This window comes from Centroberyx affinis, unplaced genomic scaffold (genome assembly GCF_046629955.1).
Source record: "Centroberyx affinis isolate AG114_WGS23_722 - 3 ecotype Tasmania unplaced genomic scaffold, CSIRO-AGI_Caff_v1 ptg001991l_1, whole genome shotgun sequence".
NCBI lineage: Eukaryota > Metazoa > Chordata > Actinopteri > Beryciformes > Berycidae > Centroberyx > Centroberyx affinis.
The window spans coordinates 80,274-107,500 of NW_027280335.1; the positions used below are offsets into that span (position 1 = coordinate 80,274).

A 27,227-nucleotide genomic window follows, 5' to 3' on the forward strand; every position below is an offset into this window, starting at 1 on the left:
AGCTGGATCGGTCCAGGTTTGCAGCAGTCTAAGGGACTTCATCCACAGCCCTGTGTGACAGATGATGTGTAACCTAAGATCCCCTGGATGTTAATACTGTTGGCTGCCTTGTTCCTTGACCCACTTTTAATGATTATTCCGCCTGGGGCGAGTGGATTAGTTTCTGCCTATAGAGTCCTGAAGAAAGAAAGAGGAAAATGGTCTATTGTAGAACAGACAGACATCACTGCCTCTTTTGTGAAAACAGGAACTCTTGACACTTAAAGTATTCAATATACTGCTTTGTACATTAATTTAATGTAGAATTAAGTTCTGTCTAATGCATCCTGTTGAGGTTTACATTGGAAAGTGAATACCAGCGAAACCTTGGGCATAGAGGAGAGTTTACTCGGTCATCTGAGTCCATATTTAATCATTTTCCCTTGTGTACTAACAGCAACAGCTTATATTAAAGAAAGCCTTGCTATATTGCTTTGTGCTTTAGTATGCATTAGATAGGATTAAATGAATTACTGTGCACTTGCTGTCACTGTGTTGCTTCCTAACTTATAAGCCCCATATTATTCAGTTTTCATGATTTTGTTTTCATATATACTGTGGCTCAGGATAAGGATAATGCTCTTCGTGATGTTTTGCAAATAAATTAAGTTTAGTTAAAAGTTAAACTGAATTAGTTACCTGCTGAGTGGAGGCTTTCTTGTTCAAATGCTGCAAACTGGCCTGATTGGAAGGATTTTAGTATTAGTGAGGTGTGAGTTTAGTATTAGTGAAGTGAGCCAATTAGGATCAAGTGTAGTTGTGATGCGTCTACTGGAGTTATTCGGAAACTGCCTGTACAAAAAAAAAGGATTTTTGAAAATGCAAGAACTTTAAATTTAACTACTCAAGCAAAATTAAAGTTTAACAATGTCTTCATTAAACATCTTCATCTTTGATCATATATGCTTACATATAGAAGAAAATTTGAATTTCTACAATAGGGCCCTTTAATATTTACAATATTTGCACTAATAATATTCACTGTATTACATTGCAAATGTCCACTAAGGTACCACAAAACAAATATTATTCATATAATTTTCTTGGCTTTTTTTACTCAAACAATGAAAATAGGCAAACAAAGGATATAATGTAATTAAATTAGACGTTTTATCTAGAGAAGTGATTCTCTTCACAAATGCTTTTGATCGTTTCTAAAAGTGAACAACCAACACTGGATGAATTGTACTTCAAACTGAGACATTTTCACCAGACTTCAGTGATGCCTTAGTGATTCCTTGATGCATGCTCTAATCTTTTCTTATCAAAGATCACTGTGATTTCCAATAACAAACACAAGGGGCAACAGCGGCAAAGTCCATTTTCCCCTTTGATCAACGCCTTTCCATCTCTTGCCAGATCTCACTGTTCCCAGTCGGTTGTTGTTTATTGCAGGGTTCACAAGTTCACAAGAACACAAGTTCAATGGTTGCCAGAGGGTCTTGGCTCTGGGGAAAAGAGGGATTTACGATGAAATCTGATGTAACAGGTGGCACATATCGAATCAGGCTCCATGTGGTTACGAGGTTTTAGGAGCTAAGATGGTGAATTAACCCTCTAGCACAAATACACACGTTACATTGTCTCTCCGGGGAGAGACAGACTGACAAATGTAAACACCGCACACAAAGACACACACATTCAGGTATATGTGCAAGACATGCACCTATTATATTCAATAAATCATACAATGCAGCAACACGGGAAGCAAGTACTGCAGTGCCTGTCTTTTTGGCTTGTTACTGTGTTGCAATTTACCTGTGTACTGTTACTCCATAGTGGGCCGGGGTGCAGCCATATATCACTGGGTTAGCGTAGTGAAAGTTCATGGCTGTGTTTTCTGTGTTATTGTAGTAATAAATGTGATTGAATGGGTGCCTTAGAAAGTTGCATTCTGCCCTGCACCAAGGTTGCATAGTCATTTGAAATATAATGAAAAGTGGGGAAAGGCTAACCTTGACAACCAGGGACTGAGAGAATCACAGTTTTATGATGTTAGTCTTTTAAGTCGAGTGTGATACTGGAATGTATGAGTATACCTCGCAAATGTTTTGGTGGGAAAAACGTTGAGACAGTGGCTGTGTTTACATGCAACTATTGCCAATACTGCGAGTAAGGCAATAGTCTGATTAAGCTGTTTAGATGATTGCACAAACTGACGACACACCACAATAATCCTGTTTACATGACTGAACTACTTATTTTGATTATTTGATTTTTTTTCTGTTTTGCTAAAAATACTAACTTGTTTCCTGTCCCGCCACTATCAAATCTTACCAAAACAATTACAGCCATGATTCTGCACCAGCACATTATGTTGTTAGTCACAGCTGTAGCCCTATCTCTCTTGCAATTACAAAATGGCATGCTTCAAGCGCTACTTTCAGGGAAACCTGTTAGAAAGACTGAGATGACTCATGAAACTCTGGCGTTTTTTAGATGTGAATAGGGAATGAGGATTGGTGGGAGTGGGTGGTCCTGAGGGAGTTCAGTGATGTAGAGTGGGGAGAAGTTTAGGATGGAGTTGGGCGAACTTCTGCATCCCATGCATTACCAGTATGTCACCGTCCATGATCCTGTATCCCTCATCATAAGAGCAGCAATTCAACGGTATAAACTAGGAAGCTGTGCAGAATACCAAGTTATAGTTAACCAGTGTGATGTGCACAAAAGCACCGTAAAGACGTTTGTGTACATGAGAGAGCATGGTTCTGGTTGTACAAGATTTAATCAAGGTACCACATCGTATGACGCATGCATAATTGCACAGCTCTTTTAAAATAAGCACCAATTATAGGCTATCCTGTCACCTTCAGATGACTACAGGGGTTTTGGTAAACAAAAGGGAAGGCAGATAATGGTAAGAATCAGCCCATAATCTACACAGTCTCCTTATACCTCCACATAACATGATGAGCTGGACATATGTGCAACTTGGTCACAGCTCAAGAAATGCGACCAAGATGTATAAATGTCCTGACTAGTGTCTATTAATGCGATTAAGATTGCAGTACTCCACATATGTTACTGCAATTAAGCTTATTCCGATTAAGAGCGTGTAATCAGAGTGTGGTGTTCACATGGGCTCTGCCTTACTCGCATTATTGCCTTAATCGCATTATAATCGCGTATAATTGATGTGCATGTGAATGTGGCCTGTAAGGGTGTATTGACATCTTTCAACAGGGATTTGCTTTCCTGTCCGAATCAGGAAAAGGAAAAGCATGATGACTACTTGTTTTTGTTTTACCAGTCTATTTCTGCCATGTTTGTTCTCACGCCACTCATTATTTAGATATTTTATTATAGGTAATTTTTGATAGTTGGCCATAGTTTGTAATCTCTAGTTACAATTAACCACTAAGTGATCATCCATTCCTATTCAAAGGAAGAAATGTCTGAAACCATCAATCTGAAGTATTGAATTCCCTTGACATTGCATATTCTTCTTTACAACAGTGTTACACTGCTGTCTTATCCTTCACATTTCTCAGTTGTTTTCATCTTCTTTCATTTTTTCCATCTGTTTTCTTTGTGTGTCAGTAGAAAGCTAACCTTCACTTGAGCTCACATGGTTTGTTTTCCTCCACCCATGCAGGAATCATCAGGACTGCCTTAGCTAACATGGACCGGGAAGCCAGAGAACACTATGCTGTTGTCATCCAAGCCAAAGACATGGCAGGCCAGGTCGGAGGCCTCTCCGGCTCCACCACCATCAACATCACTCTGACAGATGTCAACGACAACCCACCCAAGTTTCCCCAAAGTATGAATACAACATTATCTTAACATGACAGTTACAGAACCAGCTTCTCTTATAGGGGTTTTGCAGTGGCATCGCAAATGTCCTAGCAACACCATCTGGTGTCATCATGGAGGCCCATTGGAAATAATGGCTGAATACAGAACAACCAGGCTAGAAAATGCAGAGATACTGTAACATACTGTGATACTGTTAAAAAGTTTGTTGTGGTGTGGTTGTAGGTCAACTCAGATAACATAAGTGAATAATCTGATGAGGCTGATTTGTTTCCGCATGGTAGTTTCTAGTGTCAGCTGGTTAGCTTCAGTAGCTAACAAGCTGGCATGATGTAAACACAGACAAATCAGAGGAGAAATTATCAGTTCCCAGTCAAAAACAGAACAGAAATTAACCATGTGTGTTAAATTCTGTTGTATGTTCAGAAACACGATCAGCTGTTCTCAGTCATTGTTTCCCAAGAGCTGAAGACCTCCAATATGGCCGCCACAGGGTGTGTTACATAACCTGACAGCGCTCTATATGAGAGTTGTATTCTATAATGCCATATATCCATTTTGGAAAAGTGTTAGCAATTTGTTGACTAAGCACTTAAGTTTCCCATTATCCTTTACAATTGCCGTAATGTTTTAAAATGTTGTGTTATCAATTATTTTGTAAGAGGATGTATCAGATTTAAAGTGATGGGTGCTGTGTCTCATTGTGGAATGAAACTCTTCATATGTTTGCACACAGACAGAAGCAGAGTATCTTTTGGAGTGTATTTTCTGTGCAGCTCCACGGAACATTTCAGTATTTGCACTCCGATCAGAACCAAGAGTCTTTCATATTATTTAATTTGTCACTAATGAATTTTTGTTATAGACTTTTCATGCATACATAATTGAATCAGATATCAATGTGAGAAGTTTTAGAGAGTTAATCATGTATTATGAAGGCTTCCCATCTTAGAAGTCATAATGCATTCAGCATTCCTTACTATTATGTATTCTGGCTCATTATTTTATGTCTCAATAGTCTAATATTGCAGTTAAATTTTCCATAATTAGCAAAATTAGATGAGCATCCATCAAAAGTCTGTTTTGCAGCGTCTAGATTTTCTCTATTTTAATAATAAATGTAAGTAATGATAAAGTTATGATACTTTGTCTTTGAAAGCACCTCATCAACTGCAATCCCTCTTGGCTTAGAGTTATTCATTTTGTGCTGCAGTGAAAACTATTACAAAACCATCAACATTTTCTGAATAATTATCTGCCCCAGAGTTTGATCTGCTCCATTCCAGTCCTATCACACCCAGTTTAGCATTTAATGTCAATTGAAGCACTGCAGAATATTTTTTAATGACATTCCCTCAGGAACAAATGGTGACAGACCCAAAACGCTTAGCTAAGCTCTTTCAGCAGAACATTCAGACAAAGATGTGGAGCAGATGAGCTTTTCTTTCAATCAGTTTTTGCTGTGTCTGAGTGCGTACACGTCAATGTTCATCCACAGAAAATTACCAGCTCTACGTCCCTGAATCAGCCCAAGTTGGGAAACCGGTAGGGAAAATCAAAGCCAATGATGAGGACCTCGGCATCAATGCGGAGATCAAGTACAGCATCATTAACTCAGAGGGGGCCAACACGTTCTCCATAGCCACGGACCGGGACACGAGAGAGGGAATCATCAGCCTCAAAAAGGTAAGCGCATGATGTCTTCAATACCGAAATATCATCTTTCAGACATTCCTCAGAACAGTTTTCTGAAGTTTTATAAGGCATGTGATGTCAAGGCAATATCTCGCATCAGTCATTTTCTATTTGGAAGGATGCCGATTGATGAATGCCTCATCATCTCATGCCTCAGCATCTTTAGCTGTTTCCTGTGCTGCTCTGTATTGCTGCTAGTTTTAGCCTTTAGTCTGGAATAGGAATAGAAATAGAAACAGTGATGTGAGCCTGCAATGATTTTGACTTCTGTTGTCATTTAGTCTCTGTTGTCTGTTTCTGTTGTCTGTTTCAGTTATGTGTTTGCTTCTCATCTTGCTTTAGTTTTGTTTGCTTGATTTTGTCGTCCTGATGTGAGATGGTTCTTATATGCAACTAAACTAAATTAAACTAAAGCATGCATAAAACCTCTGAGGTAATGATGTTCGATTTCTGGTCAAGTCACATGGCCATAAATTGGCGGCTCTCAGATGAGAACTATTATTTTAAGACTTTAGAAATATGAGCCCATGTTGTTTACATGTTTTCACTTCCATCTGTTTTAGTATAGTTTTGTTTAAATTTGCTTTATTTTGTTTACTTCACTTAAGTTTGCTGCAGTTTATTATTATTATTTACAATTATTGGCACAGTGATGGTGATGAAAACAAAACAATATTGAAATACTGAGCAACTGAGAAAAAAAATACACATTTGCACAGGTGAGATATAAATAAATGTGTAACTCCAAAAAAAAACAGAAAGTAAATAAAAAAAAGTAAATAAAACTGAATTGGGTAGCACAAACTAAGGTCACCACTTTATTTTGATAGTCCAATGTTGATACTCAAATTTACTCTAAAGTGACTATAATGTGTCATTAAAAAGTCTACTGAGTTTAACACTGTACAATAGTGTGAAGGGTTAATATTAAGGTTACATAGTCAGTCGATAGGCAGCCAATAGACAAGTGACACCTTGTTGAACATCTACTGATTGTCACCTGATAGTTGAGTATCAACATTGGACTGTCCAAGTAAATTGTGACCTAAACTAAACGCCAACAACTCGCATTTATGCACTGCTGCACTTCTTTTAAAATGTTGTATTTTACTTGATTTTATGCATTCTATGTACTGTATTTTTTTTACTTTATTATTATTATTATTATTATTATTCAGTGGGTTTTACTTTCCATCTTATGTTATGATTATTATCAAGTGGGTTTTATTCTTCATCTTATTTTACTTTAATTATGGCATTCTATCCCTGTTTTTATGCTCATTTTGTCTATTTTCATGTGAAGCTATGTATTCTATTCTCATCTTTATCTTATTTTCGCTGTTATTATCAATTTTATGTGAAGCACTTGGTGCATGTAATTTCTTTGTTGCATTTCTTGTATGAAACGTGCTATACAAATAAAGTTTATTATTACAGTTGCATTAACAACTAAACATTTTACTGTGAACACGAATCGTTAATGTTCCCATGGTGCCTCTCCCCAACAGCCGCTGAACTATGAGAGAAAGAAGACCTACACTCTGCACATCGAGGGGGTGAACGTACACATGGATCCTCGCTTCTCCTACCTTGGCTCTTTCAAAGACACCGCCACCCTGAAAATCACAGTGGGGGATGTGGACGAATCCCCCGTCTTCTCTATGGATTACTATATCATGGATGTTTATGAGAACGCACAGGCTGGCACCCAGGTGGGCGCTGTGACGGCCCGGGACCCCGACAGCAGGAACAGCCCGGTCAGGTAAGATACCTCGTAAACCTCGGTCATCTCTTCTGCTGATTGGAGTTTGAGTCGTACAAACATTTCTCTTCCTATCGAGGTCTGTCTCAGCCAATAAGATTATTCCTGCCTGGAGATGAACTCTTCTCCTGACAAATGTTTGTTTAACTAGAACTCCAATCTCCATCTCTTTTCTCTGCCTCATATCATTGTGCTGCCTTAGCATCTTATAAAGCTCAATATTTGTAGCCTCAACCTTACACTCTCAAAGTTTTACAATGGGTTATGACTAGGGATGGGACGATATACAGTATATTGAAATTTCAATATATCACAGTACAAAAATGTGACAATACCTATCGTGAGACAGCTAGCTCATCACCATTTCACAAGCTCTCCATCCAAATTGTATTATTTGCACTTTGTAATGACATTTTTAAATTGTTGTTTACATTCTAGCAAGCCAATGCCATCGTTAGAAAGATTTGTGGCTCGGAAATAAACATAATTCTGCTTCATACTTTGTTGTTTATTATATCGTATCGTGGTTGTATTGAATCGTGAACCCCACATCTTGTATCGAATCGCATTGTGAGGTAAGCAGATCGTCCCGCCACTAGTTATGACCCATCGTAAAAATGTATGACTCATGGGTTGGATAAATCTGCATCTGCTATATGGTATGCGTTACAATGACTCATTCAGAAAGGCATCAACATATGATGCAGTGCATTTTGTGACAGTAAGCAATCACATCATGACAAATTTCAAAATACTATACCTTACTGTTGCCTTTAATTGAAGTCCATCAAATGAAGAATCTTACAGGTGGAAATAGGACGGCTTTGAACTTTTGTCTCAAGTCATACTGATGGATTTACAGATGTACAGGGCTATAATAAAAAACCTTCTGTTCATCCCCGACCGCTGCCCTACACCTTTCATATTCCAGCAAAAATCAAAAAAAAAAAATCGAAAACATGGACACACAAAGCAAATCCATCTGCATTTTTTCGGCCTGATCAGACAGATGTTCATTTTGTATGAGAGCCCACTAAGTAACCTCGGGCGATACAACTGCTTTGCACATTTGTATGCTCACTAAACACATGCTGTGTACTGTTGAAAAACCATTGATGTTAGCCTAAGGCGGTGGACTAATCCTAGGTTTTGCTCTGCACAGGTACCTTATTTCATGACATTACGCTGAAGCCACTCCGCGCTCGCTTTTATTCATTTTAATTCCTTCCACACCCTAAATTGACGGGAATAGCTGTAATCTTGAAACTCCTCATGAAATGAAGCCGCTCTCATACATCAATAAGTTGCAATCTTCTGGTGCTATTACATGTTATGGGATCATGGTTTAGAGCCTTGTCGTTCGGAGCCTCGGGATTTCCCCAACAGCAGTAAGCAGAGAGACAAATTATGGACATATCTCTGTTTTGAAGAGGTGAGCCTGTACCTGCAGTCCTTCTTGATGAATGATTTTTTTTTTTTTTTGGGGGGGGGGGGGGGCAAAAAAAATGAATCTGTGCCTCATGTCAGAATCTTAAGACTTTGTGAAAGATTTGCGGTAAACAAGAAGGTAATCTCCATATGAAAGGGTCCCACTGCTCTCCTTGTGGGATGCCTCCGCCTCGTCCGTTTCTGCCGTACATCAGTCCCAATGTTCACCGCATAAAGGAGAAGACAGCGGGAAGTGTTTCGCTGACATCCATTTGAACCCAGAAAAAAGCTAAACAACGCACAGGCGACTGCTCCCTGAATGCAGCAGGGATCAGTATTTGGCGGTCTTTGATCATGGCCGTGTCGGTTGTTTGCCGACACGTCCGATGAAATAGTTCTGAAGGTGTTTTCTGAAGCGACGATTCAAATGTTGCTTTGAATTTTACACATCCGAATAGCCAAATAAAAGTCCTGACGCCTCGGTCCTCCCCCCCCGGAGTTCTCTCATGCATTAAGAAACACCTATGACAACTTCTTGGCTTGTTTACTATTATTATTACTATACGCCAATAGATTTGATGCATGTTATTCCAGTCAATTCTGTTTTTGAACCTCAACTTTGCGTGAAATTACAAATTGTTTTTATTTCTTGGGCTGTAAAAAAAAAAAGCAGTGATATGAAAAACAGGCAATGTGCTGAATTTTTAATAGACGACAATGAAAATTTCAGGGAATTTTACCAAGCATGGCACTTAATACACTGCAATTTTGGCATATTTGCATATTTTTGTAAAGGCCATTTATTTTAGTAGCAGATATTAATGGATTAGATATAATCCACCTTTGAATATCATACATTTTTGATGTTCAATGCATTCCAGGAGTTATTTTGTGTTAAATTGTTGTAGTTTACTTTTTTGGTGTACCCACTTTCCCTCAGCCTGCCTTGTCTACTGCAGTTTATGATTTCCTACATTTCCCAGAATGACTTTGGACAACCTCCAGAGAAAGAGGCTCTCTGTGCTGTATATGTGTAGGTGGAGAGAGCGATAGAAGCCCTCGCTCTTTCATTCTGACAGGCTGATGCCAAAAGCTGACGTTTACCGTTGATATAGGAAGCTGAAAATGTTTCTGCTATCAAACTCTATTGCAGCTGTGCTGGATATATCTCAACATGACGTCATGGTGTCTATGTTTAGCCAATTATCTGTGGGAATAAGAAAAATACGCCACCAAACAACACCATGGGCCAAGAAATGGAACGTACTTAGTCAATAGCTGTTTTTAACAGTGTTGAAGTATTCTAGGATGGATTTTTCCCTAAAACCCCAAAAAACCCCACTCTGCTTTTCTTTTTAACAAAGTGCCTGCTTAGCACCTGAACACAAACTCTCACTTTTGCAGCCTTTACGCTCTTATGGGTCTGAGCATTTAATAAACCTTGACAGCATCTCTACTGAGAGTGCTCGCCACACTTGTAGGCAATCCACGCTAAAAAATAGTTCATTATGTCAGATGAATGAAATCCTGGCATTAATATCCCTATACCATTTCCATCTCTCATTTTCCACGTCAATTGAAAATTGTCGACTTATATTACTCAGGAGAATGAATGCTGGATTAAAGGTGTAAATAGGTCATTAAGAGATAAATTAGGGAATACACAGTCAGTGTTCATTTCATGCCTTGACTCATGAGAGGAGCAGCTGAACCCATTTCTACTCCTTATTGCACCGGCTGCTTTTCCTCTAGTTTAATAACTGTGCTCGGCTAGAAAGCCATTATAACAGTGTAAACATTGCCGGTTTGGCATCGCCTTATTTTTGTCATTATAAAATATTCAAGATAATTGCTGTTGACTTAGAAATATGTGTTTTGAGAACATTTTGTCAAAGCCCAAAGTGCATTTAAAAGCAGTGGGGAGGCTTCTTTCCGTGTGTTTTAAGGTCGGTACAAGACTTTAAAAATCAAGGAAGCCTAAGTCCGTCCCCTTTGGAGTCTGCAGCGGTCTGAGGCATTTTGCATGATTTTACAACATGGTTTTCTTGGTCTCTTGTCAGTATCAAGGATATATTTTGCTTTTAAGACCAACTCTGTCCAAGGCAAAATATGAAGTGAGAAAAAGTAAACCAATACAAATTTGATATACTGTCAATCATGGTTGTGAATTCATCAACGATGGCCTCATTGGAATGGGTGAACTAAAGCCAGATCAGAAACTAGACCTAGATCTGAGCAAATAGTGTTCACAAATACTTCTTAGTGTTTGTTTTAAGCTGCTTGGAGTAACAGATGAGCAGAGTTTACTGCAGGACTATTCAGATAGTATCAGACAGGGTGTCAATCACAGAAAAGCACACTAAATTGGCTTTTAAGTACTTGCCTTGGCAAACCCGACCCATTTGACACCTAAGCCGGCTAAAACAAACCATAACAAGTATCTGCAAATACTATTTGGCGATATGAAGTCTGCTGAACCATCATAGCTCTGGTGTTTCCCTCATTCTGACCTTTGAAATTTACATTTTAGGCATTTCACTGGCACTATTATTCAGAGTGACTTCCAATGAGTGAGCAGGTAGAGGCTCAGTATCTATGCTAAAGGACATTTGGACAAGACACAAGGCTGTTGATGGACATATATTAGTTATTGCAGAAATCAAATATGTCAAGTCAAGTCAAATTTTATTTCCATAACACATTTCATACAAAAAGCAACACAATGTGCTTCACAAAGCCAAGAGCAATAGATCAGAACATACATGTCATACCTAAAAACATACGTACATACACATGCACACATGCAGAGGACATAGACAATTTAAAGTGCATATAAATTCAAGTTAAACAGCAGAAGACATATGCTCTAATAAATAAATAAGTAAATACAAAAATACAAAAACAAATTTCCAGTTTCCACTTTTCTGCTCTAGTATGTCTGTAGCTAGCTGTTGATTAATCCTCGTAAATACTTAATCTATGACTTTATCCATTGCTATGCTGTTTGAAAAGTCTTTCTGGAGTGGCTACACACACACACACACACACACATTTCATGCATTTCCTTTGTGAATAGGTATTTCATGGACAGCCAGGAGGAGGGAGTCAGGTACTTCAACATCGACGAGGACAGCGGAGTGATCCGGACGACGCAGCCGCTGGACAGAGAAGACATGCCCTGGCACAACATCACTGTGATGGCCTCGGAGGTTGGTAGGTACCCAGGTTGCCTTCCATAAACCAAATGTTTACAAGTGGGCTGGTAAATGTTTGCCGCGTGGCTCAAATTTAATACACCTGCTGTGCTTGTTTGTTTGTTTGTGTCTGTGTGTGTGTGTGTGTGTGTGTGTGTGTGTGTTGGTGTTTCTGGGCGTGCAGGCGTTAAGTGAAGGCAGGTGTGTTTTGCTGAGGGTTTTTTTTTTTGTGTGTTTTTGAGTGTCATCACTTAGAATGGTTCTTTTGCATGTCTGGCTGGGAAGTCAGACATGCAAAAGGCTTCAAAAGTCTGCAAATATGAAGAGATATCGTGGTTCAGTCTCAATGCACATATGACATCACATTTAATGTAGTTGTAGACACACGTCCTTTGTTCTGTTTTTTGTTGTGAAGAAGAATCTTCAGATGTAGGGTGAGATGGCCTAATTTACAGTCATGATATTGACAGCATGCAACATGTGCAACACTAACCCATGTCTTCATGTCCAGTCCAGAAATTAAGGCATGGATATGGTCTAGAGCTGGACAATTAATCGAAAAAAAACCCCATCAAAATCGCAATAGGAACTTCTGCAATTTCCAAATCACAGAGGCTAAAATTAAGTTCTTAAAAGAAAGAGGCGTCCAAAATGGAGAGAGGGGCGTCTAAACAAGGTGTTTTAGAGCTGCAGCTAATCTTTGATCTATGAATCAAGTACAAAATTGGTGAAAACCTTTCATCATACTCAAACTCAGTAAATCCTGCACACTGACGTCTATTTTCTTTTTACAAAAAAAATGCTTTTCTTTAAACAATTTTAAAGTAAAGAAAAACTGTATGACAAGAAAAACGATCTAACTACTATAAAACTAGAGATTAGAGAGATTAGATTGTTTGTCAATATCTTTCAGCCCTAATATGGTCTCGAATTTTGGCAAGGGAAATGTGTAGGTACCTTTACTCAAGGCAGAAGCCCATTTATCTTTATGAGTTAAACCTCATAGGTATGTTGAGGGTCGATCAGTTTTTTTTTCAATCTTATCAATCTTATTAGCCTCTCCTTTACCGTTTTGTAAAAATAACGATTTGCTAATAGTTCCAGCATTCTCAGAGGTACTTCTGCCTGAGAAGAGTCAGTGTAATATGCATTAATTTTGTATTCACTGTAGACACAATTAGTGAATTTTACAAACTTGGTCATGGGAAAATACGTAGATAGATACATACGTACATATATAAATATCCTTCTCTGCACCCACTGGCATACACAGAATTAACATTCAGTATTCATGGCATATTTTACTCATATTTGGCACCTAAAGGAACTGTAAGAGTAAAGATGAGTCACAATAAACAGATGACATGTTGTGCAAGCCACTAAAATAGGCAGTTCAGAAACAGCATTCACGTCTATATCAGTTTAATAAATAAATAAATAAATAACGGTTCTAATGGTTCATAGATAGGTGCTATGGCTCTGTCCATATTTTTTTATTCATTTATTTCTTTATTTCTTTATTTTCCCGGCAAGATAACAAGACATCCTAAGGGGATCACAAAGTCTAGGTTTAAATTCATAGACTGTAAAATTGCAGTCAAAATCAATATCAGCAGTAAGACACGTCCATAAAAAGGGGAATGCCTATATGGATCTAAAGGGCACAACTTTCACCTTATCTGGAGTGTGTAAACTGCACCGAATCTTTGCCACTGAAACACTCATTGTGAAACCTGACAGTTATTGGTTAACGAGCAGGAATCCACCATTCGCTGCACTGTTCACATTCTTACTCACGTCCGGTTTTAAGAATCGTATGTAAGCGTTACATTGCAGGATCATACAGTAAAATGCTGTAATGACATTGTTAACAGTGATATCATGAACACTATTAGCATTTGAACAGAGCCCAATTCCAGGTGAGTAAATAGTGAAATTAACAATTAGTGTGTGGAGAAAACAAGGATGAAGACTATAATTTGCATATTGATTAGAATGTGTTCAAATAGTTTAGAGTGTATTTTCATTATAATCAACTACCAAATCAAATTAGTCCCAATTGTTTCAATGTCCTTTCCTTTCGGTAGTATGTTGAAAATTAATTAAATCAATGCAGGCCCCGCTGACTTCAAAAATTCCTATCAGGTAACTTGGCTAATTTGTAATCGCAATTAGGCAAATCCCTTGCCAACAGACAGAGGTGCTGCATGCTAATGTTTCCTTATCTCATCACCTCTCCTTAGTATTCACGGATACAGTTGCACGAGAAAATACGTACTCTCAAAAGGCAGAATGATAAGTTTTTACCAAGTTCATTGTAAATTAAAAAGCACAATCTAGAGTTGTCAATGGTTCCTTGGCGGCTCCCAGTAGGACGGCCCTCCCTAATAAGAGCCATGTGCAACGCTGAACCCTCCTTCAGGGGTTTACGGGCCCTCACAGAACACTCTGTGCACAAGATGAAGTAAATAAAAATATAAAAAACATTAATTTAATGGAGAGGTTGCTGCACCTGCTTGATTTTTCTCTACACGTGGACCTTTTGTTTAAATAATTATTTATCCATGGAGTGTTTTGCTGAGCGCGCATGCTATTTTTCAGCATTGCCCTGCTTCACATTCACACTGTACAGTAGCAAACATTCACACCTGGAAGCTGCCCGGTAAAACCAGCGTCTTCAGCTGCCGGTCACTGAGCTGCTGGGCTGGAGCAGCAGGGGGGGTTAACTGCCTTGCTCAACGGCACTTTGACGATACTTGCCCCACCAAATTCACCACCCAGATTTTAGGAAATGTGGCTTTGCTGGCTAATCTGATTCAGTCTTGTCTTATATTAGCGAGGCCAACACATTGGCTTTTTTGAATTTCAGAAGTGAAATATCTCAGCTTTCAACATGTCCCTCCATAACTTTTCCTAGACCCACTTTCCGTACAAACCAGTGTTGTTCGATTTTCCAAACCACACAAGGAAATGATATTTAAAAATATTTATCCCCTTAAATTGACAGCTTGTTGGCCCTCTCACCAAAATACACTGGCCTTTCAACTATTAAAATCTAGCTCTAGGACATCATAACCTTAGTAAATGCAGCTAATCAATGAGCGGTGCATCGGTTATGTTTCTATATATTCCTTCATATTCCTTAAAATGTTTCAAGAAGCACCTGAGTTACAAGAATCCATCAATAGGAATAGGGCTGGGCGATATGGACCAAAAATCATATCTCGGTATTTTTAGGCTGAATGGCGATACACAATATATATCTCGGTATTTTCTACGAAGTGGGCTAAATGTTCAGTTGTAAGTAGGGCTGGGCGATATGGACAAAATCAAATATCACAATATTTTTGACCAAATACCTCGATATCGATATTGCGACAATATTGTAGGGCTGACTATTGGTGCTTTCACAAAATATTTACACAATGAGATTTTTGATAAATAATCATCAGTAATGTGGGTAAAGGCAAATAATAGAACAGCTAGAACAGACTGGTAAGTTCAGAAAATGACATCACTTTACTGTAATGCAGCCTTTAAAACCAGGAAAAGACAACACTTATCCAAAGATCCAAAATCTAAGACGATATCTAGTCTCATATCACGATATCGATATAATATCGATATTGCCCAGCCCTAAATAGGAATCAATATTGTTGTTGATTTGGCTCGTGAAAGATAGTTTATACTTTATAGCTCAACAGATTCAGCATGCGGTATGGGTTTGATTTCAACTGGGATCACCCCAGCTTATGTCACTGTAAAGGCGCCCACCAAATGGCATATGTGCTGTTACGTAACGAATCTCAACTCCGTAACAAAGCAAAAGGTGCTTAACGTCACTGATTCACGGGTGCTTAAGCAAATCCTGTTTGTATGTACGCCGTATGAATGCAGCGTCTTTGTGTAATTCATTCAAAAGTGTAGGTGGCTGTGTTGTGGCGGTTAAGAGTGATTTATTTACTGTACTCATGCCTGACATGAGGTAAGACATACGATGCGCAAGGTTCATGTGCTGCTCGTGCAAATCCAGCGGACAAATCGTGCATCACAACCAGCCGGGAAAGTAGAGCAACCGGGACCCGAAAAACGCTGCTGCGAGAAGATGCTCAGATGTGCTTTAATACACAAGATTACCGCCTGCAACATTGCTTCCCTCGCTGCCTTTTATAGTGGAATACCCAAAGACAAAAGCCATAAGCTGTCTCTCTAAACTAAGAAGAGCACAGTGTGTCCCACTTAAAAAAAAAAACACACAGCGTCGACCCTCTGCTCAGTTCTTCGAGGCGTACGTTTTGACTTTCATCTGCTTTGTCATTTGGTCTTTGTTTCAGACAACCCCGGCCTTCTCAGTCACGTTCCCGTTACCGTTCAGGTCTTGGACGTGAACGACAACCCGCCCGAAATAGCTACAGACGAGGAGGTCATTGTGTGTGAGAGCTCAAGGCCGGGACAGGTGAGCATCTAGGATTCACCTAGAAAAATCCTTAACACGCCTCTCTCTCCCTCTCTCTCTCTCTCTCTCACACACACACACACGTACACACACACACACACCTCGGAGGGAAGGTGCTGAGAGCTATGCATTATCTCCAGTCGTCTCTCCCCAGCTGTCCTGACCACATGCATTATGCAGTGAACTGTTGTTTCCCTTAGCAGTTTGGGTTGCTCACTGAGAGCCGAGCAATAAGAGAGTGTAAAGGCCTTGGAGAGAGCTGGTTAATCATCCCTCATTCAGAATGAGTATCTCAGCAGCAAACCATGACAGCTCCAAATCGAAGCTCATTCCAATTTGCTCTCAGTAGCCTTTGATTCATTTGAATTAAGAAGGTTTCTGAGATATGGAGCAATCAGCCGCATGGAAATAGCTGAGAGGGTGGTTGGGCATAGGATGATGGAGTAAAGAGTGGGAAGACACTACTAAATACATTTTTAATAGTTTCACACTGGCGGAAGAAAAGTTTGAATTTAAGTTTGCATTAAGTTTGAATTACATTTACATTATGGCTTCGGGGGGGTATTGGCTCAGGGGATTAAGTGAGGTGCATTATAATAGAAACAGGGAAGGACAACATGCAGTATGTCCAAGAATAGATTTGTATTTTTACGAATAAGAATGGATTTTTTTGTGTGAAAAGATGATTCCCGGGCCAAACTGTACCGTATTCCATTTGTAAACGTGATTCCTGTCGCCCAGATTTAAAAGACATCAGAGGAAATTCAGCTAGTCCCTTTAGACATGCCAGGATAAGCTGATTCAGTAGAGTCTGAATAGTGCTGCTCGGCAGTTGAGCACGGATATAAGAAGCAGGGCCACAGCAGGTCGAAAAAGTACACCGCTGATAGAAAATACCGATTCCCGAATGTTTCCGATGCATCTAAAACACTTTTTATATCATGTATTCTGCATGGGAAGATGCACACTGGAGATCTCCTCCTCGTTTACATCATCTCCCTCTCCTGCACCCAGTGGTTTAGTCTTTCTGTCACATTTACAGCCTATTTCAGGATGTTATCAATCAATAGCAAGGATGGAAAATTCACTGCCGCGTTTGATTGGGATGTTTCTCCGGCAGTCTTAGTCATGCAGCTCCGGACTGACATCACTGAGGCTGAATTGGTCACTCGCTGATTCATACAAGGACATTCCTGTTATAAGGATAACGGCTGCTTCTCACATCTGCGCCCATTTTGTACTCCTGTATTTCAGGACAGTTGTCAAGAAAAGCAAGATAACCTGTCCACAGTCGGTGGAGGTGGTGAATTGCGTAGTTATGTTTTTTTGTCTTCCTCAGTGTCTCGGGTGTCAGGGCTGAAGAGACAAAACCAATGACAGAGTGCAAAGTGGCAATTATCACTGCATAGCTTAACAGTAGGCTATAATGCAGAAATATCTTGCTTATTTTTAGAATCGGTTTGCTTCATTTGAATTAGAGGCGCTTGTATCATCGGCCAATCAGAGGCCAGGATTGTGACTGTTCTGCCTGTGAGGACGTGCAAATTATCATCAAAAATATTCTTATCCTGAGCCATAGTATATTTGAAAACAAAATCATGAAAACTGAATAATATGGGACCTTCAAACTAGAACTAGACTCCAAAATCCTAATCTTAACAAGTAATTTAGTCTATTATTGAGTCCTAAAATCATAATTTTCTTAAAACAAGTGAAGAAATCTGCCAATGGCGTCAGATCATTTCACTTGTTTCCAATGCAAATCAACTTGTTTCAAGAATTTTGTAGAATCGAGTGTCATTTTCTTGATAGCAGTGCAGTGATTTTGCCTCATTCTGACTTGTTTCAATATATTGACACTTATTTCTAGAAAATTCCCGAAACTGCATTGGAAACAAGTGGAGTTATCTCTCCTCACTGGCAGAATTTGTCTCTTTGTTTTACTAAAAATAAGATGTGAAAACTGAATACTGAGACTGAGACTAAATGACTTGTTAAGATGGACGTTTTTCGCAAATCAAGACACTCTCACACACACACACACACACACACAAATTAGGTCCTAAGACTGCTCAGTTAAAGGAAGAGGCTTGTCACAGCGTACCACTATCACAACAGCGCAGCAATCCTCTCATTGCAGATCAGAACTCCCCACAGTGGAAGGGGCTATTAGGTCATTTTTTCCCTCTCAGGGCCCACTCTCTCCCCGCTCTCGCTGAGCCTTTTACCAATTAAGGGTAACAAGCTGACAAAAGTGGCGGTGGGGTTGCCCTGAGAGCACCCTGTCACCGTTTGATGCCAGCTTCCCCCTGGCACAAGCCAAATGCTCACAGATCCTACCCCAGCAACCATCCGCTCTCCTTCAGGCGGCATGCACAGGTAGAGGAGAAAGTGTTACAAGGCCAGTTGGCTGTAGGTCAAAGGAGCTGTTTTGATGAGTCTGCGGACCAATTACGATCAGCAAATCGTGACACATGTATCAGAAAGTCAGCGCATTCCCTGTACTGCATGCAATTAGTGTGAAAAGTGATTTTAAATGGTGCGGCAGCAAGTGAATGTCGCAGGTGTTGTTTTCTTTGGTTTAATTATCTTGCCTCTTCCGAACAACAGGTGATCCAGACTGTCACAGCAGTGGATAAGGATGACTTTGCCAACGGACAGCGGTTTTCCTTCGCTTTACCGAGCCAGTTACCAGTTAATCCCAACTTCACCCTGAAGGACAATGAAGGTAATTAAAGTGATCAATATGTTTGTTTGCATTTCTTATGAGTTTTGGCGCTCTGCCTCGGAGGCAGGACTCCATCCTCATCGCTCACATTGTAAGATCCAATAAGCTGTACTGATTTCCACCGTACCTTAGAGGTGCAAATAATAAATATGTGCTTTGTCAATTGGGTATCGTTGACATTTGGAGACCCAGAAGCCATTGGGATCTGGTCTGAGTCGGGTCTCAATGAAACACAAGAGTCACAGAGGTTTGGCGTATTTGCCCATTGTGTTGTCAAATGGATTACCCGCTCTGGCACTGTCTCTCCCCCAGCTTGCATTATTTTGCACCGGCAAAGGGCCAACGGTGGGTGTTACTATGGCAACCATCCCAGTCTCAGGTGAATACCTAGCCCTAGGTTGGTCTGAAATCACAGGGCTTTTAAAGCTCTCAGCCAGAAGATCTCACGGTTGCCCACTGAGAAGAGGAGTTCACAGCACTCCAGATGAATCTCTGAGCCAGAGAGAGGTGGAAAAAGAGAGAGGGAGACAAAGAGAGCGCGAGAGAGATCAAAAAAATCAATGTGATAATAGGAGATAAGTCTGTTTAGCCCTTGGTCCAGTGGCTTCCCACAGCCAACCTCTCCTTGCCCACTTCTCCTTCATCGTGGTGCAGAGGCAAGTTTTGCTGCATTCACTCAAGTGGCACTCGTAGACACTCCTCACCTCACCTCCCCTCCATCTGCAGTCCCAGAGGGCGGTCAACTCAACAAGGCGAGCACTGACTGCAGCACGGTCTTAACAAGAAGACAGTGAAATGTGTGGAAGATAATCAGGTGTTCATAATGTATGCGCTGCAAGGCAACCAAACACATCATCCATTTCCGTTGCTGCTGTTGGTTTTTTAACCTGTATTTATCTAGGAAGGTGACGGAGCATGAACGCTCTTTTCCAGCAGCGCTCTGCTTCGCATTCACACAGTTACACATACAAAACAAAACACTAAAACAGTTTTTTTTGTTAACAATAATACTGTAGGCATTACCTCCACAAATAAGTGCACTCCCACTGAGCAAAAGACGTGTTTTCAACATTGCGTCTATGCTTTAGCTCTCATATAGCCCAGGATCATTACGGCTATGTATAGACCTATTTTAGACCAAGCAGTAAATACATTATTACAATGAATAAACATCTGTAAATACCAAAAATATGCACCAGAGAAGTCCTGTAGACTAGCCTACAAGATAATTATCTGAGCACAAGAAGTAATTTCAATATTGCGTCTATGCGTAGCTCTCATATTGCCTAGGATAATTTTGTCTATGTATAGACATCTAATAAACTTTCACTTTTCAACCCCATTTAAACTTAATTTAGCCTAGACGGCTATGGCCATTTAGACGTGTTTTAAACGTCTAATCAACGTAAAATTGCTCAGTGGGCTCTGTTAAGACCCAACATCTCCACCACTGCATGCAAACCACACCATCATTTGCGAATTTTGAACTAGTGATCTCTCTTCGCCATAGTGGCTGCACAGGTTGCCTCGCCCTCTTTTTCCACTTTCTGTTTCCAGGGTGATGTCTTCTGGATAAACTGAGGAAATCAAAGATGCATATGTGAGATACACACATACATGTGAGACACTCAGATACACATGTGAGACACACATACATACATGTGAGACACTCAGATACACATGTGAGACACACACATACATGTGAGACACTCAGATACACATGTGAGACACACATACATACATGTGAGACACTCAGATACACATGTGAGACACACACATACATGTGAGATACTCAGATACACATGTGAGACACACACATCCTATGTTAAACACTCACACATACAGTTCAATGCAAGTATTTTAGTGTATCAGCTATGTATGTGTGAGTGAGTGTTTCATATGTGTACATTTGAGTATTTCAGAAATGTGCGTTTAAACAGCAACGTTTGAATTATGTCCTGCACAGCCTATCATAGTGCTATATACTGCATAAGTATGGGCAGAGGGTGGTAAAGTGGTGGCCAAAATTTGCTGTGGTGACTGTTAAACGCCTCAGTCAAGGGCACCTCAGCAGGAGTTTCTGAGGGAGGGACAGTGTGTCTCCTTCAGTTTTCCCGACTGGATTTTGCAGAGGATTTGAGCAAGCGACCTTCCAGTTGCAAGCACACTTCTCTAATCTTAAGGCTACCGCCGTCCTTGTTGCTACCATGGTGATTATGTCATTTCTTTTTCATAGAGAGATGAAGAATTTGAAAATTAAACACTTAAACACCAGGGTTTCTCTCGAATGTGAAATATCCACCATTTGAAAGTACTGTTGCCTATAAAATGGCATTTTGGCATATAAGTACGGAAAACTGTGGGTGATTATTAAAGTTATGAGTCATTTTAAATTGTTTTAAGATGACAACACAACACAGAACCATCTGCGTTGTTGAAAAATTGTCTGAAACCCTTCTTTCTTGAAGGATTGGTGGCACTTCTGCGGGAATGTTGCTTGAATAATGCTTCCTTTCACTTTGGGTTTTCACCTGCTGTGCACCGTCCCACAGGCTGTTGTTTTTCTCAGCAGATATGTGATATAATCCCATGTGGGATGGGCCAATTATGTGGCATGACATGGAAATTGAAAATAATTCCTTCATCCATTCAGCAGAGAGAGTCACATTCAAAAGAGGGAATTTAACACAAATTAATCAAGAAAGTGCAAGGTAGAAATTGTCATTCGTTCAGGGATCAGTGGGTCAAGTGCAGAAAAATAGGTCATACATATAATCCAACAGATCGGACAATACACACACACTCATTGATGCACGACTTCAGCAACCCCCCCGATTCACATGCACACACATCCTGCTTATCCATACAATCACACACAGCTACAGTTGCCTGATGTGCAAACCCCCATGAATCACAGTCTGTAGCACGTTTTGAATTTGCATGGCGATTCATGAGGTTCTGGACGCAAGCCTATCCATCGGCAGTTATTTCAGACGGATGCTGTCCAACAAACCTGATTGGATGATTGATGTAGGTGGGACAAACCTACTGACGAGCGTTACAGAGCGACAACAACTACCAAAATGGCAGCGGCGGCAAAGGAATTGGATGATTGCAAGCTAGTTGTAGCTATTTTGTCACTCCTTAAAAAACTTAAATGGCATCAACATCAATTGAAACAGGAACAATCAGCATGTGTAAAAGCTTTTAAAAGAGCTGCCATTTTGGTAGTGGTGTTGCGCTCTGTAATGGCATCATAAGTAGGTTTGTCCCGCCTACATCGACCACCCAATCAGACAGACTGTCGGACAGTATCTATCCGAATTAAATGCCAATGGATAGGCTTGCAGTCAGACCCCTATGACTCACCAGGTAAATTCAAAAAGTGCTAGAAGACACCAGGCAACAGCAACAGGGCGTCCATTCAATTTAACTGCGTAAAACAGTACAAAAATACAAAAGGTTCTCGCACCTACACTTCATACATTCCAATAAGCGAACATAGGTTCAAAAGACCTCTCCCTCTCCCTCTCGCTCGCTGTTTAAGACCATGTTGTTATTCACAGCAGCGACCTGGAGGGTCAGCTGACCAGGTGGAGGAGAGTTATACCACCATCTTGTGCTGCTGACCACAGTTTAGCTCCACTGGAGCAGTTAAGTGCTTTGATCAAGGGCGCATTTTAGTTTGTTTTTAGACGAGGAACGGAAAGTGAGAGACAGAAAGTGGTTCTTGTTTAAAGATCCACTCCACCCCACCACTCCACTCACACCCCACACACACACACACACACACCCACTGGCATTTTCAACTGCTCACTGATGGAGGATGGAGCGACGAGCGACACATTCTGTTCTCAAACCAAAAAGCCAAATAACAAACCATTCAATTATTACAGTATTTTGCATCATGATATATTATCTCTTCACTAGTTTTGTTTCTGTTGGATCTCTGCTCTAATTAGCAAGCTTACTTGTCACTGTTGAGAGAACTTGACTTTTGTTTGTGTCAATGCCATCGTATGCCGTCAATGTTGTTGCAATTATTTGGTCACTAATAGAGTCACAGATTACTTAATATCCCTTTTACATTTTTTTGCAGCTCATCTGTGGTTTCAAAGCACCAAGCTCCCTCTAAATGTTAAGCTACTGTAGCTACTGCAGGCTTCTCCAGTCGGTTGGAGCCTATTTTTGCTCTTGCAGTCAAAAGGGGTCTCAGAGCCGTAAAAAAACTTCTACTGTCACTACATATTAGAAGTTATTTGCTGTGTTCACAGTATCCGGGCGAGAGAGAGGCGCCGAACAATGCACCATACTGTTGACTCCTGTGTCTGATAATTAAGTAAGCTCTTCACACTTGAAGCAGCTTCTCCCATTGCCGTTGTAGCAGACCGACAGTTGGTAGCTGGTCTGCGCCAGGGCCTAATACCTCCCTCTGTTGTTGTGCTGCTGATGAAAATCCCTCTCACTCACTGAGACAACTAACTCTCTTGTGACCTCCTTTCCTCCTCCGTTACAGTTTGTTCGTAATGGCTCTTCATTGAACTTTATGTGATTTTTTGCAGCTGCATGCACACATGTTTTCACGGAGGAAAATATAGGATTTGCTTTTAGAAAAAGACGAGCAATACATTAAGACTTCTGCTTGGGTTAAATAACTAATGATATTTGCAATTGCACCGTCCTTCTCTCTCTCATTTCAGGTAATTTAACAATTGTGAGTTTTAGAAAGACCCATTAAATAAAGCATTATGGCTTTTTAGTAGGCTGTTTTTCTGTCTGCTTGCAACCACATCTGATTCGCTAAAAGCCATTACCTTGTTTTATTTCCATTGGTGCTATTCCTAGGGAGACTTATGAAGAACAGTTACAGCTGTGTTTCACAAAATCAAATCAAAATAGTCAATTTTCAAGTGTTGATCTGAGCAGAAATGAACACGTTGATTCAGCCCAAGACTCAGATTAAGGATCTTCCTGCAGTGTCGAGTGCAGTACAATCATTATTTGTGGAGATGAAGCTGGGCTCCAAAGACAGAGTTGTCATACAAATGTGTTTTGCAGTGGAGGTGCTGAATGTGCGATAATAAATGCAGGTCAAACTGTTCCACAGCATATTAGCAACCATTAGAGGTAAAAAACAAGAAGGATGCTTCTGCTCTGCTGCTCTGGGAAAGCACTTTGTGACAAACCTGTTTTGTTAAAAGCTCTTTTTAAATAAATTTGACTTGACTATGCCTACTTTACAATGACTGGAAATTGAATGGCTCTTTGATCTCGTTATCTGTCACATTGTGATGACATTTGCTTCTAAAAAGGCAATTAAACGGGGGCTATGATCCCTAAACAACCCACATGCTTAAATAGATCAATTGATTTCTGAAGGCAGCTTCCCCCAGTATGCATACAGAAGACCTTATAATATTACAGTTAATCAGCTGTGTTGGAAGTAGTGCTGTCAAGCCATAGATATGTGGGAAGTTTAATTAGCTTTTATGTCATTCATACTTCACTTGCAATGGGTGTTGTACTTCTAGTTTTCCAAACGCCCATTATCTGCTGAAACAGCATGATTTGTGCAAAGTGGGCAGAGCAGCCTATCTCATGCTGACTTTGTCAAGACATGCACAACAAACTCTTTGCTGAAAAAGCTCATTGATATTTATCACTGCCGTTTGGTTTCATATCGCTAAAGTTAACATTATAATTTCAGATTCTTCTCTAAATCAAAATTAATTCATGATTGAATCCACTGATTGTCAGCTGGTGATTAAGATGTTTAGGAAAAACAAATAGCAGCGTAGTGTGTTGGGGTTTGGTGGGTCATATCTTATTGGATGTTTTTTTTCCCCATTGTATAAGCTCTGTGCTGCACCCATACTGGTACAGCATCAGCACCCTTTGGTTTTCCTTTGGAGTACTGAGCCAATTTGGTCCTGAGGAGGGTAGGAGGAGAGGAGGAGAGGAACATAATAATAGCCTTCTTTTCAGCCCCCTTTGTTTTCTTAGAAGCATGCTACTGTTATACCCATAATCAATTAACCTACACAAAAAATATGGAAAAACATACCATACTGTGACAGTGTGAATATGCTGTACACTAACACAGAAGACAAAACATGTTGGTCCTGATCTCCATTTGCTATCTTTGTCGCTACTGGACAATGATTTTTTAAGCTAAGACTTACCGAGAATGACTAATCCATACTGAAAGCAGAGCTTCTTTTAAAGGATAAATTTGTCTCTTGATGTGCTGTTTGTTATTCTGCATGAAAACCCTATTATTTCTATACAAAATCATATTAGTGTTTGAACAATATTGAGCCTTTCATCAATATTCAAAGCTGACTTGCAGTGATATTTGCCTCCATAGCAGCGTTAGCTTATTATTAGCAGCCAAAGGCTTTGTTGCCTGATATGATCTTCTCCCAAGGAGCGGACATTCAGTCCCATTCATCATTTATTCTTCTGGAGTGAGTGTTCCAGCAAAGTTTATATTGCACCGCTGCATCAATATGGAGTTAACTGTGACAGTGTGACCCAGTGGATAGATAGTCACAGGTCCAGTCCCCACAGCAGCCATGTGTCCTTGAGCAAGACACTAAATACTTCACTCAGTCTAGAGAAGAGCATCAGATACCTGAACTGTAAAATGTAACTTACAATCATAAACCCTAAGATAAATACCATCTGGCATTCTGTCTCTAACAAAACAAACAAATTGATAACTATTATTATGGAGAGCTGGGTAATAATAATGTCGCTGTAGCACTGCAGTATCCTATTTATTTTAATTTTATTTTACCTTTATTTTACCAGGCAGGTCAGTGAGGTCACTTAAGAACAAATTCTCATATACACGGACGGCCTGGAAAGATGCTATTAGACTACATTGTATATATATTTAGGCATTTAACTGACACTCAAGAGCAACTTCAAACAAATTCCTGAAACTATAACGTATTATAACACAGATATAGTGTTAGTACTCTAAGCAGAGGGTTTGTGGTTCAAAGTGTAAGTACCCGCAGCACCTACACATTACACATCTGTGATAAGCATAGCCAGTATAGACTTGAGCCATCATACAAATCCATAACATTAAGTGCCCACCTTCACAATGTGACTCAATTTTACATTCTGCCCAAAAATAGTGCCATAGCATTATGTTGTGTACTCCAAGTGGCAGCTGGAGAGAAGGCTTGTGTTGAATCCCATCAGCGACACCTACATACACCCACCGAAGTGCACAAGGAATCCGGCGAAGTGCGTGTGTAGGCAAGGTGCAATCTGTCGAGATGTGGTTGTGTGTTACGTATATAGACTGTTGATTTCTTTGCTTTTTAGTTTGCTTTTCGTCACGCTCGATACGTTTTGCAGATGGACAGTTCTGCGATAAGCATGTTTGCATTTACTGTGCGGCAACATGTGATCGGTTATCTTAAAGTTATAGCTGTGCAAAACAGTGGTCAGGATAACAAGCCATGAGGGAGAGAGTAGCGAAGAGAGAGAGAGAGAGACAGAGACAGGCAGCACAGAGAGAGAGAGACAGAGACAGGCAGCAGAGAGAGAAAGAGACAGAGTGAGAGAGATAGAGAGTGAGAGAGAGAGTGAGAGAGATAGAGAGTGAGAGAGAGAGATTGAGAGAGAGAGACAGAGAGATTGAGAGGGAGAGAGAGACCAAAGATCATGATTGAGATTCAAAGGGCAAGTGTTTCCCAAGGACTCGATTCATTTCTGCACATTTCTACCAATAAAGTTTTTATCAGTTGCTGTAAAATCTCATTTAATTTCATAACTTGAGAGACGGAGAGACAGGAATGCATAAGTGATACATAAGTTACATAAGTGATACATCGCTTATCATGATAATGCCTTAGCAAAAGTGAAAAAATGAGGCCATTTGCTGGTGACTGGCTCATACTCCGGCTTAACGAACCTGGTGCTATGGGAATTCCCCAGGGTGGTGAAGAACCTCTCTCTCACACACACACACTCACACACACACACACACACAGTAATACGTTAGTGATTAGGCTAATGTTTTTGTGCACAGTCATATGCACACAGGCGAATGCACACACGCCTGCGTGTGGATGCACACACACACACACACACACACACACACGCCAATGACTTTTTTCATGTAATAGCAAACTTGACACCAGAAAA

At 40.1% G+C, this 27,227-nt stretch overlaps 1 protein-coding gene across 1 annotated transcript in view; it reads left to right on the forward strand.

The window, feature by feature from the left end:
* The window catches only part of LOC139653865 (cadherin-18), a 68,760-nt gene that overhangs the window by 28,056 nt on the left and 13,477 nt on the right, over window positions 1–27,227 (forward strand). Inside the window, exons 4-9 of the mRNA XM_071530866.1 lie at window positions 3,638–3,805; window positions 5,297–5,484; window positions 7,002–7,255; window positions 11,760–11,896; window positions 16,212–16,333; window positions 18,944–19,061. Of these exons, the coding sequence (XP_071386967.1) occupies window positions 3,638–3,805; window positions 5,297–5,484; window positions 7,002–7,255; window positions 11,760–11,896; window positions 16,212–16,333; window positions 18,944–19,061 (987 nt within the window). The remainder of the gene's footprint in view (window positions 1–3,637; window positions 3,806–5,296; window positions 5,485–7,001; window positions 7,256–11,759; window positions 11,897–16,211; window positions 16,334–18,943; window positions 19,062–27,227) is intronic.